Raw genomic sequence first — 17,290 nt, 5'->3', positions numbered from 1 at the left:
TCCTGATCCTTTGTTCATGTATAATTGCTTCTAACAGCTGTTACTCACGTACTCTTTGATAATACTTCTGACAAGAGCGAAGAAAACTCTGGCTAGCTAAACTGAGGCAAATGCCTATAGGGAGGTGAGACTGGCAACTGTAACTTCAGAAGTGTTAAGTTAAGCATGGCTATTAGCCCTCCCTGCGTTTGATAAGCAAGACAGACAGACTACTTAAATGATAAATTAATGCTTTTGATAAAACAGTTGGATACTTAACTTTGAAAGTAGTCATTTTTCCCTTTTAATACAGCATTTCCAAACTGCTGTGTGCAGGTCCTGAAGAATGGGGCCTTGGGCACAGCCTCCTGAGTCCTTGGCTCCCGGCTGTGCCTGGGCACTTGTTCCTGTAACAGCGACTTGCTCTTGCCATTGCCTGAAGACTGCACAGCAGTGCACAGCAGACCTGTTCACTCCATCAGCCTTACACTGAAAGCTTCTTCTGTGCCAGCCTAGGAGTCCCCTACATCCCCTGTTCCCCGTGGAATAACTGTTCTTGTCACCTTTATTGTTACTTCCCCATGTACATGTATGTGCAGTTGTGCGTGTGAACCTTTTTTTAAGCATAGCTATCACCTTAGGTTTTTTTTCTTTTAGTTAGTATATGAAATGACCTGCTAGTTTTCAGTCTTGCTGTAGCACAGGGCCCCACAGACCTAACATTGTGCCCTCAGGCAGAACTTAAAACACAACCATTCCAAAACATTGTTATATAAGTGTTGTTTCTATGAAGACTGCATTGTGGAACTTTTGAACAGGGTCTTTATTTGAATATAAATTTGTTTTAAAAGTCACATTTTTTCATATGTCAGTTCGTGGCCACACACAGTACAAGTCTTGCGGTACATGTCGTCTTCTAAGTTTTCCTCCGGTCCGTATTCATGTTGGTGAGCGGTTGTTTCTCTTTTCCATACACTGCTTCTTATTGCTCGCCGCAATTCTAAGGGGAGAAAAAAACTTTTCAGCCTAATACAGAATAAGTTCAATGAAGCTTTCATTGGTATGGTTTATTTATATATAATATAATGTATATAATGGTTTCCTTTCATTCTAACTGCTGGTTACTCACACTTGGCAAGCCTGCTTAGCCTGTGCAAATAATTGTTTATTACATTATCAAGCATGAAGTTGCTGTATGGATTAGAAGTGTAGCAACAAAACAACAGAATGGGGTGTGTTTGGGGCATCTGACAGAAAACAGGATGCCAGAGCAGCAAAGCCAGCTGAGGGAAGAAGGAATGGGAACAGCTCCAATCCCAAGGTTTCCAGTCAGGAGCTCCTGTCAGACAAGTTCTGCCTATGAGGAAGCCAGGAAGCCAGGAACTCTACTAACGTATGCTGATAGGTTTCCATCTTTAAAATACTGCTCATGCAGTGGTGTGTCTACTGAGACGACAACATTGGTTTAGTTTTTATTTTGTTGAGACAGCCTCATGCTGGCCCATGCTGGTCACTGAGCTTAGCACATCTGGTTTATGGGGTTCTGGCAAGCAAGCACTCATCACCGGAGCTACATTCTCATTCTAACAACTGTTTTTTTTTTTTTTTTTTTTTTTTAAATTTTTATTTATTTATTATATGTAAGTACACTGTAGTTGTCTTCAGACACCCCACAAGAGGGCATCAGATATCATTATAGATGGTTGTGAGCCACCATGTGGTTGCTGGGATTTGAACTCATGACCTCTGGAAGAGCAGTCAGTGCTCTTAACCACTGAGCCATCTCACCAGCCCCTAACAACTGTTTTTAAAAAGTAAAACTTGCCAGGAGCTGGGGAGAGACAGCTCTTCCTGAGGACCTGGGATTGGTTCCTAGCACTCATGTCAGTTGGCCCACAACCAGTAACTTCAGTTCAGGGGTTGCTCATTTTCTTTGAGACATTTTGCTGTAACTAATGTCAAAGCTCTACTTGAATCTTTCCAGATACAACATACCATGGGTAAAAGGAGGATAGGAAAATCAATAGACTGGACCCTGGGCTAAGCACTTCAGATGCAGATGGGCGAGCCAAGGCCAGTCAGCCAATAGGAAAAGGTGTAGTCTAGCTTAGGTCCCCAGGGATCAAGCCAACCCCGGGCAGGATTCTTCACCATTGGGCCACATGGCCTTTTCACCACTTTCTTAGGTTTACATGGCTCAGTGTCTGCACCATCTGCCAGAGAGGCCTGTCATCCAGGCTCTGGTCTTAGTTGTTTCAGCTCAGGAAGAGCCTAGATTTCTGAAGTATCTACAAAGCTTTCTGTGTTTTCTGAGGGAGTCAGTGTGCCTCCTGACTGCAGGTGTCTCCTTTGACTTCCCCACTGTGGAAAGCTCTCAAAATTGGGCTGCAGCAAATCATACTAAGCTACCATCTCTGCCAGATTTGAATATTTCATGTACTTGAGGACGAGGGAAGAGGAATTACTTTCTTCTTACATACATGGAAAGCCTAGCTTTCCAGCCACCACTAAAGACTGGCTGTCTTACTAAGTCTATCAAGCTATATAGGCATTCCTGGTAGAAGTGGAAGCACAGGCTGAGTATCCTGTATCTCAAACTTGAAAGGAATTTATGGATGTTTTTAGATTTTGAAATATTTGCACATACAGAACATGAGAACAGATGAGAACCAAGTCTTAGCCACACACACTGATGTACCTTATACATTTCTAGTGTCTGGGCTACAGCCTATTCATGGAGTTTCCTTATGGCATTACGTTGGCAATGTTTCAGATTGTGGAGCACTCTGGATGTTTAGACGAGATGTTTAACCTGCTGTGCTGATGGGTTTGGCTTTTCCTTGCCCTTGTCTCCTTTTCCAAACAAACAATCCAAAGCCTAAGGACAGGAGTAGAGCAGCCATGCCCAGGAATGGGGGCCACTGGGTAGGGAGAGATGGGAAATGTGTCACTTCCTTGCACTAAGCAGCCAGGTTTGCAGGTTCCTCCCTGTAGTATCAGCCGTGAAATGTGGAGGATAAAAGCCAGATATATAAGTATGTGTTTGGACTTTTTATATATGAAGACAAACATGCTTGTTCTAGAAATGTTCAGTTTGTCACGGGCACAAACAGCAACCTATGACAAGACCCCACTAGACAAAATCTGAGACAATCTGAGCTCCAAATAAAGTCACATGAACAGACAACACTGGGAATCAGAGTCCATGCCACTAAGGATGCTGTAGAACACTGGTGGTGGAGTACTCTGACCTATCACAGTAGTACTGGTCCCAGCAAAGCCACCAGTGAGCACCTGCTGAGCTGGGCTGTGTCCACAGCATAAAAGGCAAAGTGGTAAGACTCAGAACCATTTAGACCTAATGCCTAAACCATGAGCAAGCCTACACTGCATCCGTTCTAGAAGGGAACACTAAAGTAGGCTCAGTTAGCAGAGGTGGAGCACAGCAGGTTAGGTTAAAATCTGCTAATGGCACACTGGTGAACAGCGTGTTAGGAAACAACACATCAGAGTAGTGATTATGATTGCAGTGAGAGCCTACCCATGATGCAAATGGTAGCACAAGCCACAGCTCAGTCTGGGGAAGGCATGTGTGTGCTCCTCTGTTTGTTATTCCAGCAGTTTCTTACAACTCTGAAATTCCTTCCAAATAAAAAGGGCTTTAGGAAAAGACAGGAACTAGCTTAAAGGAGACTCCACCGTCCACTGACCAAGCCTGGGACCGTGTAAGCATCCAAATGAACAGTGCCAGGAGGGGCTTACACTACCATGACCTGAGAAGAATCCACGGGTGAGTCCAACCTGTGCTCTACAAAACCACAACAAAGGCCAGGCATGAGAGCCTACGTCTGTAGTCTCAGCACCTGACAGGCAGACAAAGGTAGATCTCTGTGGATTGGAGGCCAGCTACATAATCCCAACTTCAAAAAAAAACACAGGCACAGAGATGGACATCTACAATCCTAGCACTTAGGGGGCAGAGGCAAGAAGATTGTGACAAGTCCTGGGCTACATGAACCTTGTCTCAAGAAAACAAGAGTAGAGCCCAAGGAAAAGCTTTGTTTTAATGCAAATAACCCCTATTTATATGCCACAAAAATCTCAGCTAAAACATCTGCATATACTAGAACCTCTGAGTAAGAGTGCTACACCCAGTGTCCTTTGTATTAGGTACAGAAAGGAAGGACTTCAGTGGAGACTGTCGGCTGCCTCAAGGACGGGCAGTAGCTCTCATGTGTGTCCTATATCTCTTAAGTATTCCTCCCACAGATAGTCAGCCTGAGTCTCATGGAGCAGAAACAAGATGCTGAGCAATGCAGGGGCAAAAGAGAAGGGCTGAGGGCAACATTAAAGGTGTTACCCCAACGGCCCCTGGACGGACAAATGCAAGTGAGGGAGACACGGGAACAACACAGGGAAACATTTTGCGCAATCGCTTTTTAAGTGTCTCAAATATGATCAGCTTTTTGTTACAGAGAAAAGTTCTCAGAAACACAAAGATTTGAAGGAATCACAGAGTTTGCAAGTAACTCAGGGCTTAAAATGCATGCAAGTACGAAGGGTTAGAAATGGCCAAATGCCAACACTTGGGGGGAAAAGTAGTGTGTGGGGGTATACATGTGTGTGCATGTAGTATGTGGGGGTATACATGAGTGTGCATGTAGTGTGTGGGGGTATACATGTGTGTGCATGTAGTATGTGGGGGTATACATGAGTGTGCATGTAGTGTGTGGGGGTATACATGTGTGTGCATGTAGTGTGGGGGGGTATACATGTGTGTGCATGTGGATCACAATGCTGCACATGTGTACAAGTCAGGACAACTTGGCAGGAGTAAGTTCTCTCTTTCCACCACATGGGTTCTCAGGGAATTAGCACATCTACCCACTGAATTTCACTGGCCCCAAAATCTTTTAAAGAAGGTTTGTTGGTGCCACAACACTCAGGAGAATAGCAACCAACTGTCTTTTGTCAAGTCCGAGATACAACTGTTAAGAGTATACAAAAGTGGGACAGGTCTAGCATACCTGGGAGAAGGAACTGGGGTGCATGTGGCGCACAAAACTGGAGCATAACAGAGGCTGGACAACCAAATGGTGAGTGCCTTGCCCTATTGCTGCCTCCTAGTCTTGTTGGCAGTAGATAGCTGATGCCCAGAGACTACCTCTCCTGGAAATGAGTAGCCAATCTGGCTACTGAGAGCCTCAGGAACTGCTTAGAATGTCACCCAGAGAGATTTCCCCAAAATGCTTGTTACAGTGAGAACTCAATGCCACTTCAAAGTTTGTTTCTAGACTACACCTTGCAAAAGAGACAGTGCAGTCAAAGGAACCCAGCCCTGCTGCTGCTGAGGCAAACTTACTACAGAGCTGGGTGAGAGAGACCCACCGCCTCTACAAGCTGGATGGAAAAGCAAGTGGTGCCCTGTTACCTGGAGGAAATAAATTACAAAGACAACACAAAGTTTTGATCTCAGTTCATGCTCCATAAATTAACCAGGATGGACTTACACACCTCAGATTCCTCAGTGAAGGTTCACAATGTCACAAACATATCCATGGGACACTGTGCAGTGTCCAGAAATTCAGAAGGGACCTCAAAATGGGATGATGTCCTTACCTGCCCCTTGCAGAGGTGGGGATATTCGTACTAATGAAGTCCACTGACTAGCCTTTTAGGAGGAAAACTTATACTACTAAGCCCATGTAACATGAAACAAACACCCATAATCCCACCTGCAGACCAAAACTTCTGTGTACTGCACCAATTCAGGGTTCTTGTCCACCACTGGGTGGTGTGCCCTTTGGAATGCAGCCACCCTTTGGCTCAAGACATGGAACCGTGTCTGTGCACACTATACAGTATTCATTCACATCTTTTCTGTAGCAAACTCCACGTTATAGCTTCTACCGTAAACAGACATGTTGAGAGCAGGTGAATGTAGTTGCTTACCTTCCCATAAAGAAGAAAGCTTTAGTCAGCTTCGCTGTGCATCAAGAGGAACCATGTTCCAATTCTTTCCAACTAAAAAGCCTTTAGACTTGCTTTGACTCCTCTCTGTTCTGAGCAAACTGTACAGTCAGCTCCTCGTTTCTACTCTACAGTCTACTCCACTCAGCCCTCTGTGGCCTAGTCAGGACAGGAACATATCCACCAAGTGCTAGAGTGAATGAATCAACAAGAACCACAGTTAAAGTCAGCGTCACACTGAGCACCCCAAGGCGGGGAGAGGACACAGACCACCCAGAACTCATGTTCATTAGCAAAAGCGGGTAATGGCAGGTGCTCACTCATGCAACCACTTCCAACATTTTCTTGAAAAGCATGTTTCACCCAAACAAGAAATGAACTCAAAGAAAAGAAATCAATCCTCAGAAAAGACCTCAGTATCAACTGGAACTCAGGAATGAGGAAAACCCATGAAGTCTGTCTAATACATGGTAGTTTGAGCTAATACAGTGATCAAAAAGTTAACACCAACTGAGTTCATATTTTGAAAATTGTAGAAAATTTGTATTAAGATATATACATATCCTAATAGAGTCATATTAAAAAGACAAGAAATTAAGTGTATCTCATAATGGTTTTCTAGACAAATTATAGGAGTTTAGTTACATGACATGTTGACCAGACCACAAGATTAGTGTCTAAAGAAAAGTCACAGTGTTCTTCACCACTTTACAATACAAAGTTCTAGTTAACACTTACTCTTTTGTCCCTATTTCATCATCTACACCATCTGAGGGGTCTGGCTGATTTCTAGTAGCTGTTAAAACCCTGGACCTGAGCTACAGAGATGGCTTGCACTACCATGACCTGAGAAGAATCTACCAGTTCACAGGGTAAAAATGCCAGAATGTGAGGAACTGAGTTTGAATCCCTCCCCCCACCAAAAGTGGGGGGACACCAAATAAAACAGGTGGGAGAGGTACGCAGGACACAGGGATCCTGGATGCTGGGAGCACAGAGGCCAGCCACTCTAGCCAAAAGACCAGCTTTAGGTTCTGTGAAAAGAGATCCTATCACAAAGGTATTAATACCTTTGTGCATATGGCCTCTGGCTTCCATGTTCGTGCACACACAGAGCAGATAACTAACCTGGAAGCCACCTGTCACACCCTTCCCTTCCTATGCTTTTTCACTGCTCTGTCCTATAATAGAAGCTCTGCTATTAGAGGGAGGGGCTAGTGCTAAACATCAGGAAGATGAGAGAAGAGGGCAGGTTAAAGGAGAACTCTTCTCCGTGGGTCTCTGCTGACATGCAAACGCTGGGACACAGCTGTGGCTGCCTTGGACAACATGAATGAAATAGTCTTCTGTAGTAGTCTGCTAAGGAAACCTCAGCTAAGGCTCCTATGTGGGCTTCCTACCTGCCCAGGAATTAGGTCACTTATGAAAGGAGTTTCAGTGAGATTGTCTTAATGCACTTCTGTATCCTACAGTGCTACCATTTTTTGTTTTAGAATGTGTAAGAGTCTGCACAGGGAAAAGGACTTGGATGCTTGGTTAGTTGACTGACTGGCTTTTTGCTATTATTGTTTAGTTAGGTTTGAGAGGCGAGTTCTGTTGTGGGTTTTTGGTTTTGGTTTTGGAGCCAAGGACTCATTCTACAGACCATGCTGGCCTCCAACTCACAATCCTCCTGCCTCAGTTTCCTGAGTACTAGGACTGCAGACATGTGTTTAAGCATATGGGCTGTCCCATTCACTCACAAACTCTCTTCTAAATTTTAAAATCATAAGAAAAATTAATATGGCTAGAATACCGATTTGAAATGGATCAAGTAAATGTATAACCCAACCTACATACAGGACACATATTACCTACACACAGTGTGCACCACACAGGGACTCTACACAGCCACCACATGAAAGGCATCTGCTGGTTACTTCCTGAAGACTCCACTTTGGTGATTTTGTTTACAGCCCCGTGTGCTCCTGCCACACTCTGTGTTTATCCCTGGTGTGGCCCCATACCCAGCACACTGGGTTAGTGTCTCAAGTTTCCTTTCTGACACTCAGTGTAGCACCTTGGTTAGCACAGTGCTTGGCCCACGGTAAAACTAGATGTGTGCATGGATGGACAGACTTATGGAAACATTCACACGTGGATACAGACATAGATACACACATGGACAATAGATGCAGAGACAGAGCCACCAGGGAGTGGATGACATGGGGACAGATACACAGATGGAGGAATGACTATGCATATATATAATACATATGAAGACTCAGGAAGAGAACCAGACAACTGTCCCAACACACAGAACAAGCCATTCATCTTTCTGGGTTTATTAGTCATATTTAAATAAAGATGCTCAGACTAATTGATACTGGTTATTCCTTCTAGCTACTAAATCCAATGACTACATAGTTCATGGTTTTGTTTCAAGCAATGAGAGGTAGCTATTGAGTCTTGTTATTTTATGTTACTGTTGTCTTAAACACTGCAAACCACACAGGATCCGACTGATGCCTAATCCCACCATCCCCACCCCGACAGACACCACTGCTGCACAAAAATGACTCTCATGAAAATGAGGCCTTTAGAAATGAGGTGCTGTGAAGTTTGAACCAACCTCATACACCAAGGCACTGAGGCTGACGCTCAAGCCCTCTCTCCTTACCTATAGAAAAGACATGCCCACATCTACGAGCCGGACAGGCTGCGAGGCCTTTCACTCCATGGTGACACAAGTGACAGAACATCTGGCCACTTACCTTTTACTTTTTTATCAAACTTCTTCTGCTTCATTTTTTCTCGGTTTTCCTGCCTCACTTCCTTTGCATCTTCCAGAGCTTCCTGGCTACCCCAAACTTCAAGAGCCCGCTTTACAACCTACAATACAGGTGAGAGCCCAGTTAGCTGGGATTCAGAGAGGTACAGGATGAAGTCCTAACTGTCAGGCTTACAGATGTCATTAAGTCACATCAGGAGCCAAAACATGGACTTTAGCAGTTGAAGGACTCCCTTTAGGGCCCACTTTTTCCAGAAGGAACTGAAATACTAGTACAGGAAACATAAATGAAGAAAAGACTCAATGAGAAAGAGCATGTAAAATCCAATCATGAGGCCAAGAGTGGCAGGAAATGCCAGCAAAGTCTGTGCCCTGACGTTTCCCTGCTTCTGCTGCCTCAGCAGGGTACATGAGGCTGAAACAAAGCCATGGTAAGCACAAAGCACTAAGTGATTAGAAAACCTGGGCTGCTTTAACTAGAATTGTTTTTACTTATTTTGAATGGTACTTAAGATAAATGATGAACTTCTTAATCAATAATCATATTTAATGAAACTGAGTGTATATTACTCAATGTGGCTTAATTTTATGTAAGAATGAGAGACTTCTAGTGAATTCCTTCCATGCAGTGTCTCTCCATATCCTCATATAATGAATGGTGCAAACATTGTCATAGTCAAGCCATTCTGGAGGAGATACAGGAGGACACATGTGACTCCAAGCAGTAGGCCCGGGCGCTGGAGCACACAGTCAGTGGGTCTCTGCCACAGCACACGTGTAATCTGACCACAGCAGGGGCTGAGATCTGCCCCGAGCTGTGCCAGTTACTGGACACTCCAGCATTCCAGCTTATATCCCAGTACAGTTAGAATCCAGGCATCTGTGAAGTAACTGAAATGCCGATCACCTTTCTTCTTGTCGTTTTGTAAAAGAAGACAGAGAGACAGATGAGGTCTGAGCTTTTCTCAACCTTTTAGAGTGCAATCATACTCCCTGTATCATCCACTAGCAATACGTTTATGCTGAAGTTGCCACAGCAAAAGCAAGATGAGAAAACAGTGTTGTGGGTAGTCACTAGCTGTGACAGGGACAGATACATAAACAAGAAAAGGATCTTCTTATTGTGTGAGCAAAACCAGCGTTAAACTAGTCAGTTATGCTGGAAGTTCACCTAAAGTCGGACAGCCCAACGTCCAGCTTACTAGACACCTGTAGCTTTAAGTAGAGCTTCATATCGCCCCACTGTGAATGCCGAGGGTTCTTCTTCACAATGAACCTGAGCGCTGGCTCTCTTTTCTCTAAGTCACAGTCCTTCAGAAGGTATTCTTGCTTGGCTTCTGTTTTGGTTATAAGCTTGTGTTTATCATCAGCATCTCTGGAAAGAGATTAAGAACATTATATAAACTACTTCAGTTAAGTTGAGTTTTCAGACAGCCCAGCTTTTGGTTCTCATGTTCAAAGTCATAAAAGTTCAGACTCAAGTCTTATCACGATTAAGAATCTTCTTAAAGTCCCTCTTATTTCAGAAAGAACCTGAAATAAGAGTAGGGAAGACACAATGAAAAAAGGGCTCATTGAAAAAGAAAATACAAATTGAGTTACAAGGTCACCAGAAGCCCATGCCATCACCCCAGCACTTGAGAGCCTGAAGAGAGAGAACCCACCACAAGTTCAAGGCCAGCCTGGGTTACACAGATCTGATCAAGAAAGATGGGCAAGAAATAAATGTCCCAAAGTCCCATTTCCTAAACACAGCTGGGTTCTGGTGGCTCAAAAAACAAGGTAAAAACAGAGACAGTAGGAACCTGAAGCAGCACCAGAGTTTATAGAAGGCCCATGAACTTTTAAGTTATTTCTATTCCTTCATTTGTCACCTCAATGTCAGGCACTGTTGAAGGTAATAAGGAGACAGCCGTGATTTAAAAGATAAAATAGGATCTTGTTTAACGAAGCTCTGTTCTAGTCAGAAGACAGTCCACGTAATGACAGGGAAGGTGTTCTAAGATCATAAAGCACAGTGAAGGAACGGGGACTTCCTGGCAGCAGGGTCACCAGAGAAGCCTCTGCTGAGGACGCTGGTGAGCAGAGCCCAAAGCAAGCCAGAAAAAAGCTCCTAAGCAGAGAAGCAGGGGCACAGAGGCTGCCAGGCAGGGGGACGGCACACACACCCACAGTAAGTGATGGCAAGCGTGGGAAGAGGTAGTCGGGGCAACTGGGGACCTGCAGCCATGGTGAAGACGTATTTGAAATGAAATTAAAAACCAGTTTAACAGTTTGACAAAATTCCCTAGTTGTCAAGAGGTGCAAGCTTGGGAAGGTGCAGAGACCCAGAACTCTCCACTCGGGAGGCAGACTGGAAGACTGTGAGGTCGGCATCAGTGTGAGACTGTTCAGTGTAAGTTGAGGCTGTGGCCAGTAGCTGGGTTGCCTAGACTGCCTCAGTCTCCAGCACCACAAAAACAAAGAGCAGTTTAAAACAGGCACCTGCAGCTATCACAAGTTGGCAAATCAAAGTGGTTCATAAGATACGAGTCCATGAACTCTTTCCCACATTCTTCACAGATAGTGTAGTCAAACTCCATGACAGGCCCTGCAAGAGGAAGGGGGCGTCTTTACTCTTTTGGAGAAACATGTACTTTTCTCTATCTTATTAGCTTATTGTCACAGATTATATGCCTGACACAAATGCCTATGGGGGGGGGGACTGATTAATCTTATGTTTATGGAAAACAATTTTCTAAGAGGAAAAAAAGAAAAAAGTAATTGTCTTTAGGGTTTTATTGCTGTGAAGAGACACCATGACCAAGGCAACTCTTACAAAGTGAAACATTTAATTGGTTTAATTAAGAGGTTGTTGGGATAATCTCCTTGTGTACTATAGAAAGGTTGTCTTTGTTTATTCAAATGTTGATGTCTGTACCCACAGAGTGCAGAGTACCATCTGGACTTTGGTATTGTTATTTTTATAAAGCATCACCTGTCTCAGTGCATCTTAAAAATTCTTCTCCACCACCTTCTGACTGGCTTAATAAAGACCGTGGCAGAACATTGATTAGAATAAACAAGTTAATTAGGTTCTATGAGCTAGTTGGGAACAAGCCTAAGCTATAAGGCCTAAGCATTCATAAATAAATATAAGTCTCTGTGTCATTATTGGAAACTGGAGGGTCGAGACAGTCCAGCGATAAAGTCATCATGGTGGGAAGCAGGGCAGCATCCAGGCAGACATGGTGCTGGAAAAGGATCTGAGAGTTCTACATCTTGATCCAAAGGCAGCAGAAGGTGACTGCAGAAGGATTCTGCAGGTGGCCAGAAAGAGATTGGATTTCCACACTGGGTGGAGCTTGAGCATAGGAACCCTCAAAGCCCACCCCCATAGTGACACACTTCCTCCAATTAGGCCACACCTCCTCCAACAAGATCACACCTCCTAAATGTGCTGCTCCCTGTGGGTCAAGCATTCAAACACAGGAGTCTATGGGGGCCAAACCTACTCAAACCACCGCATTCCACTCCCTGGCCCCCTAGGCTTGTAGCCACAACATAACACAAAACGCATTTAGTCCAACTTCAAAAGTCCTCATGGTCTATCACAGTCTCAACAATGTTTAAAACCCCAAAGTTCAAAGTCTCTTCTGAGATTCATGCAATCTCTTTAACTGTAATCATCTATAAAATCAAAATCAAAAAGCAGATCACAAACTTCCAACGTACCATGGCACAGGATAAACATTACCATTCCAAAACACAGGAAAGGGAGCACAGTGGGGAAATATTGGACCAAAGCAAGATGGAAACCCAGCTGGGCAAACTCCTCCATGTCTGATGCCAAAGTGCTCTTCAGATCTCTAACTCCTTTCATCTTTGTTGACTTCACCAAACTTCTTTCTCCTGGGCTGGTTCCACTGCCTGTTAGCAGCTTTCCTCGGCAGGTGTCCCCCAGCTCTGGCATCTCTAACCGCTTGGGGCCTCCAGGTCAATCCATACCTCACCACCACAGCCTCTGGAGCAGTTTCTGCTGCTGCTGTTCTTGGTGGTCATCCATGGTACTGGCATCTCCAAAAGCTGCTGTCTTCTGCTGCAACTGGACTGCACTTTCAGCAATGGCCTCTCATAGGCTTCACGGTGCCAATCCTCACCTTCTCTGCATGACTCCTCCAGTCCTGGGCCTTCAACTGACACTAAGGCTGCACCTTCAACAATGGTCTCTCCTGGCCTCTCACAGGCCTCAGCTGCTCTCCATGACCCCTGCACTTCTTCAAAACCAGTACCACCTGCTGACTCTTATTCATGACCAAATCTAGCTGCCAGCACAAGGTACAACCTTGGCTGCCTCACACAATAGCCTTTCTGAGCCTTCATGCAGGGCCACCCCTTGCCACACCCCTACCTTCAGTGACTTTCCTTAGTCCAGGAGAGAAATCCTTATTCCAAAGCCAGAACCAAGTGGCTGAAGCTGCCTAGTTCTGCTTCCTGTTGGGGCTGGAGCATGCCCCTCATTACATCATCACTCCTCTCTGTTTTCCATGGTTTCCCTCGCTGCCTAAGCTTGGCTGTCCTGGAATTTGGTCTGTAGATTGATCGTGAACTCAGAGATCTGATGCCTCTGTTTCCTGAGTGCTGGGATTAAAGGCTGGTATGTACCACCAAACCTGGACCTAAGCTTTCCTTTAATTCCTTACCACAAGATCTTTATAAGCACTGCCACTATGCCTCACGATCTGGATTAAAAGCATGTGTCATCCCACCTCAAGATCCAGATTTAAAAGCCTATGTCTTCCAGCTTCAAGGTCCAGATCAAAGGCAAGTTGTCTTCCTGCCTCAAGATCTGAAATCAGGAGTACCCTCCATTTCTGGAGTGTAGTTCATTCCAGATATAGACAAGCTGACAATCGAGATCAGCTATCACAAATCCACCCCTTGTCAACTTGACACAATCATATCTCTTTATGTCCAAATGAAGACAATAACCAGGTCATAATAATTCCTAACATGATATAACTATCCCTTATATAACTGCAAACACATTGTAAATTTAGAATAGGTAACAATGTTCCTTGGGGAACATCCTTCTCACAAGATGAAAGGTCACTACTCCCTTAATTCTATTTAATATCTTTAATCTGTTTATCTCCTTGAATACAGGATTCAACTCCATTCCACTTCCTGTGCCCCTTTACTCCTTGAACCATACATTTTGTATTTTTCCTTTCTCAGCTTACATTAGATCAAAATGCTCTTCATACGAGTGACTCGCAGGACAGAGTCTATGCTAGGCTATTTTGAGATATCTTTGTCAATGCAATTCATCTAAATCTCTTCATGTTAGCCTCAGGCAGACACTTCGAACAAAAAGCAGCTACATATATCTCAAGAATGATCTCTAGGCAACATACTAAAATTCTTCTCCTCTGAAACCTCTTGAGGCAGGTCCCCACAGTTCAAATCACCCTCAGCACCAAGTTCTTCCATGCTTCTACTAGTACAGACCATTAAACTCCACGTAAAGCAATCCATTGCTTTCCTAATCCAAAATCTCAAAGCCCACATTCCTCCAAACAAAAGCAAGATCAAGCCTGTCACAGCAATACCCCAGTCCCTGGCACCAATTTCTGTCTTAAGGTTTTGTTGCTGTGAACAGATACCATGACCAAGGCAACTCTTACAAAGGAAAACATTTACTTGAGGCTGGCTTACAGTTTCAGAGGGTCAGTCTGTTATCATCATGGTGGGAAGCATGGCATGACATGGTGCTGGAGGAGGAGCTGAGAGATCTACATTTTGATCCAAAGGCAGCAGAAAGGGGTTAGATTCTGCAGGCAGCCAGAAGGAGACTAGGTTTCTACAGTGGGCAGAGCTGGAACACAGAAAACCTCAAGGCCTGTCCCCTCCTCCTATAAGGCCACACTTACTCCAATAAGGTCACACCTCCAAATAGTGCCACTCCCTGTAGTCCACACATTCAAATACAAGAGTCCATAGGAGCCAAGCCTATTCAAACCACCAGAGGAATTAAGCAGGAGAGACTTAGTAATTCACCAAGTCCTTCTGAACCCCAACCATGAACAGCACCACTTCTTGTGCACTGGCTTACAGCATGAATCTGTCTGCGGGGAATCATGGAATTGGCCTGGTTTCTCAAGTTAGAACCCATGGCTCATGGGGCACTGTGCACCTTTCTGTTCCTGAGAAACTGAGGCACTCCCTCGGGCAGTGAAATATTCAGAACATCTTGGGATTCTCTGTGTTCCCTAGAAGTCAAGGAGACATGGAAGGTTGATAGGACAAGTGGTCTTAGGCATTAATCTTGTGTATCCTTGTATCAGTCAGGGTTCTCGAGAGTCACAGAACTTATAGAATATCTCTCTATATTTGGGAATTTATGATAGTGACTTACAGTCCAACTAACTTAACAATGGGCAGCTGTGAATGGGAAGTCCAAGAATCTAGGAGTGGCTCAGTTCCACGAGGCTACGTGGTTCAGCTGGTCTTCTGTATAAGCTGGAATCCTGAAGAAGGAGGCTTCAACAGATGTGCTGGCAAGTAAGTGCAAGCAGACGGAGAAGCAGCCTTCCTTCTTCCATTGTCCTTATGTAGGTCTCCAGCAGAAGATACAGTCCAGATTAAAGGTGTGCACCACCATGCCTGGACCTAAGCTGTTCTTTACTTGGGACTTGCTCTGTCCCTGGCAGGCATTGAACTCAGAGATCTGTTCTCTCTCTCTCTTTTTTTTTAATGTTCTAAGTTTTATTTTATGGGTACTGGCCTCTCATTTTTGACTACAAAAACCATTTCTTTTTCTTCCTTTTTTTTAATTTTTATTTTTTAGTTAGTTTTCTTTTTTTCTTTCTTCCTTTCTTCTTTTCTTTCTTTCTTTCCTTTTTTTTTTTTTTTGTTTGTTTAAGATAGGTTTTGTGCTGGTAAGTTTTTAATTGTCGATTTGCTACAACCTAAAATCACCAGAGACAAGAGCCTAGACTGAGACACTGTCAAGAACAGGCTGGCCTGTGGGCCCATCTGTGGGTGGCATCGTTCCCAGGCTGGAGACCTGGACAGTGTAAGAGCAGAGAGGGTTAGCTGGGTGTCCAGCAAGCGTAGGTGCATTTGTTTCTCCCAGCTCTTCACTTGGGTGTGCTGTGACTGGCTGCCCAACTTCCTGCCTCAAAGGCCCTCAGTGGCGGACTGCAATCTGGGATTCTACATCAAATGAGCCCTTTCCTCCCTCAAGCCAGGGTGCTTGTCACCACATCAAAAATGAAATTTGAACAGGGCTCTACTATATTTTACTAGTATGGTTTGTCTGTCTGTCTGTCTCTTTTTCTTCTATCTTTGAAACTGTCTCTCTTGATTGCTCTGGTTGGTTTGAAGCTCACTATGTACACCACCTGCTGGGATTAACCAGCATACACCAGACCTTATCAGTCCAGTCTGAAACTCCTGAATTCAAGCAATCATCCTGCTTTTGTCTCCTAAGTACCACGCCCAGCTCATGAACATACTCTAATTGAGACTGTTCTGCCTGTCGGTATCTCAGCAACTCCTGCCTGTGATACAGCAGCAAATGTCTGTCCACCCCATGTACACAAACCAAGGAGTCATTTCCACATGCCTGGGTGTTTGCCTTCCTATTGTTCTTAATACTTAATAAATGCAATGTCATACCAATAACAAAGAAGTATCTGAAAAAATAAAGCCCTTAGGAATTTTATCACAAAGCACATCATTTAAAACTACATGTGGGGGCTGGAGAGATGGCTCAGTGGTTAAGAGCACTGACTGCTCTTCCAGAGGTCCTGAGTTCAATTCCCAGCAACCACATGGTGCCTCACAACCATCTGTGATGGGATCTGACGCCCTCTTCTGGTGTGTCTGAAGACAGCTATCGTGTATTCATTCATGTACATAAAATAAATAAATAAATCCTTAAAAATAAATAAATAAACAAATAAATAAAACTACATGTGAACAGCCAGGAGTGGTGGCACATTCCTTTAATCCCAGTGCTTGGAAGGCAGAAGCATTCAGATCTCTGTGAGTTCAAGGACAGCCTAGTCTACAGAGCTAGTTTTGGGACAGTCAGGGCTACACAGAAAAACCCTGTCTTGGAGGAAAAGCAAAAAACAAACTACATGTTAGCAAGCCCAGAACATGAATACATTCTGAGAATGGGAGTAACACTATACATATCAAATATGAAATACTCTCTTTTTTTTTCTTACAAAAGGAAGGCATTTTAATTGAACATCGCTAAAATTAAAACAAAAAAAAATCCTCTTCAAAAATACATCATCAGATCAGTGCAAAGATAGCCTCAGCTAAGAGAAAATGAATAGTAAACCATTTATATGTTGAAGCTAACAGGAAATCTGTACCTAGAATTTATACAGTTTTATATCACCACTACATAGTTGAATTTAAAATTATACAGAAGGTTTTAATAACTACTGCTCTAAAATTTAAAATGGGAAACAAATTCTCAAAAGAATGTTCAACATCATTAGTATCTAGTAGATGCCGTTCAAGTCCGGAGCACACTACCGACTCACACCGGAGCACACTACCGACTCACAC

General features: G+C 43.9%; 2 protein-coding genes across 6 annotated transcripts in view; one reads left to right on the top strand and one right to left on the bottom strand.

Annotated features, from left to right (window-relative positions):
- Window positions 1–833, top strand: part of Ncbp1 (nuclear cap binding protein subunit 1) — a 36,064-nt gene extending 35,231 nt beyond the window's left edge. Inside the window, exon 24 of one of the 4 annotated variants that reach the window (XM_028770207.1) lies at window positions 271–833. The gene's annotated coding sequence lies outside the window, so the exon portion shown is untranslated. Of the gene's footprint in view, window positions 1–267 lie in introns of all 4 variants that reach the window. The other 3 variants (XM_028770206.1, XM_028770205.1, XM_028770204.1) reach the window with 3 other exon arrangements.
- Xpa (XPA, DNA damage recognition and repair factor) overlaps window positions 782–17,290 on the bottom strand; it is a 20,268-nt gene continuing 3,759 nt past the window's right edge. Inside the window, exons 3-7 of one of the 2 annotated variants that reach the window (XR_003711779.1) lie at window positions 11,204–11,309; window positions 9,929–10,094; window positions 8,703–8,820; window positions 5,932–6,139; window positions 869–979 (exon numbers count right to left, since the gene is read on the bottom strand). Coding sequence is in view for 1 of the 2 variants with exons in the window: in XM_028770213.1 (XP_028626046.1) it covers window positions 831–979; window positions 8,703–8,820; window positions 9,929–10,094; window positions 11,204–11,309 (539 nt within the window). In the remaining variant the exon portion in view is untranslated. Of the gene's footprint in view, window positions 980–5,931; window positions 6,140–8,702; window positions 8,821–9,928; window positions 10,095–11,203; window positions 11,310–17,290 lie in introns of both variants that reach the window. The other variant, XM_028770213.1, reaches the window with a different exon arrangement.

Source organism: Grammomys surdaster, unplaced genomic scaffold (genome assembly GCF_004785775.1).
Source record: "Grammomys surdaster isolate TR1022 unplaced genomic scaffold, NIH_TR_1.0 199, whole genome shotgun sequence".
Classification (NCBI taxonomy): Eukaryota; Metazoa; Chordata; class Mammalia; order Rodentia; family Muridae; genus Grammomys; species Grammomys surdaster.
This window is presented reverse-complemented; position numbering and strand designations above follow the sequence as displayed.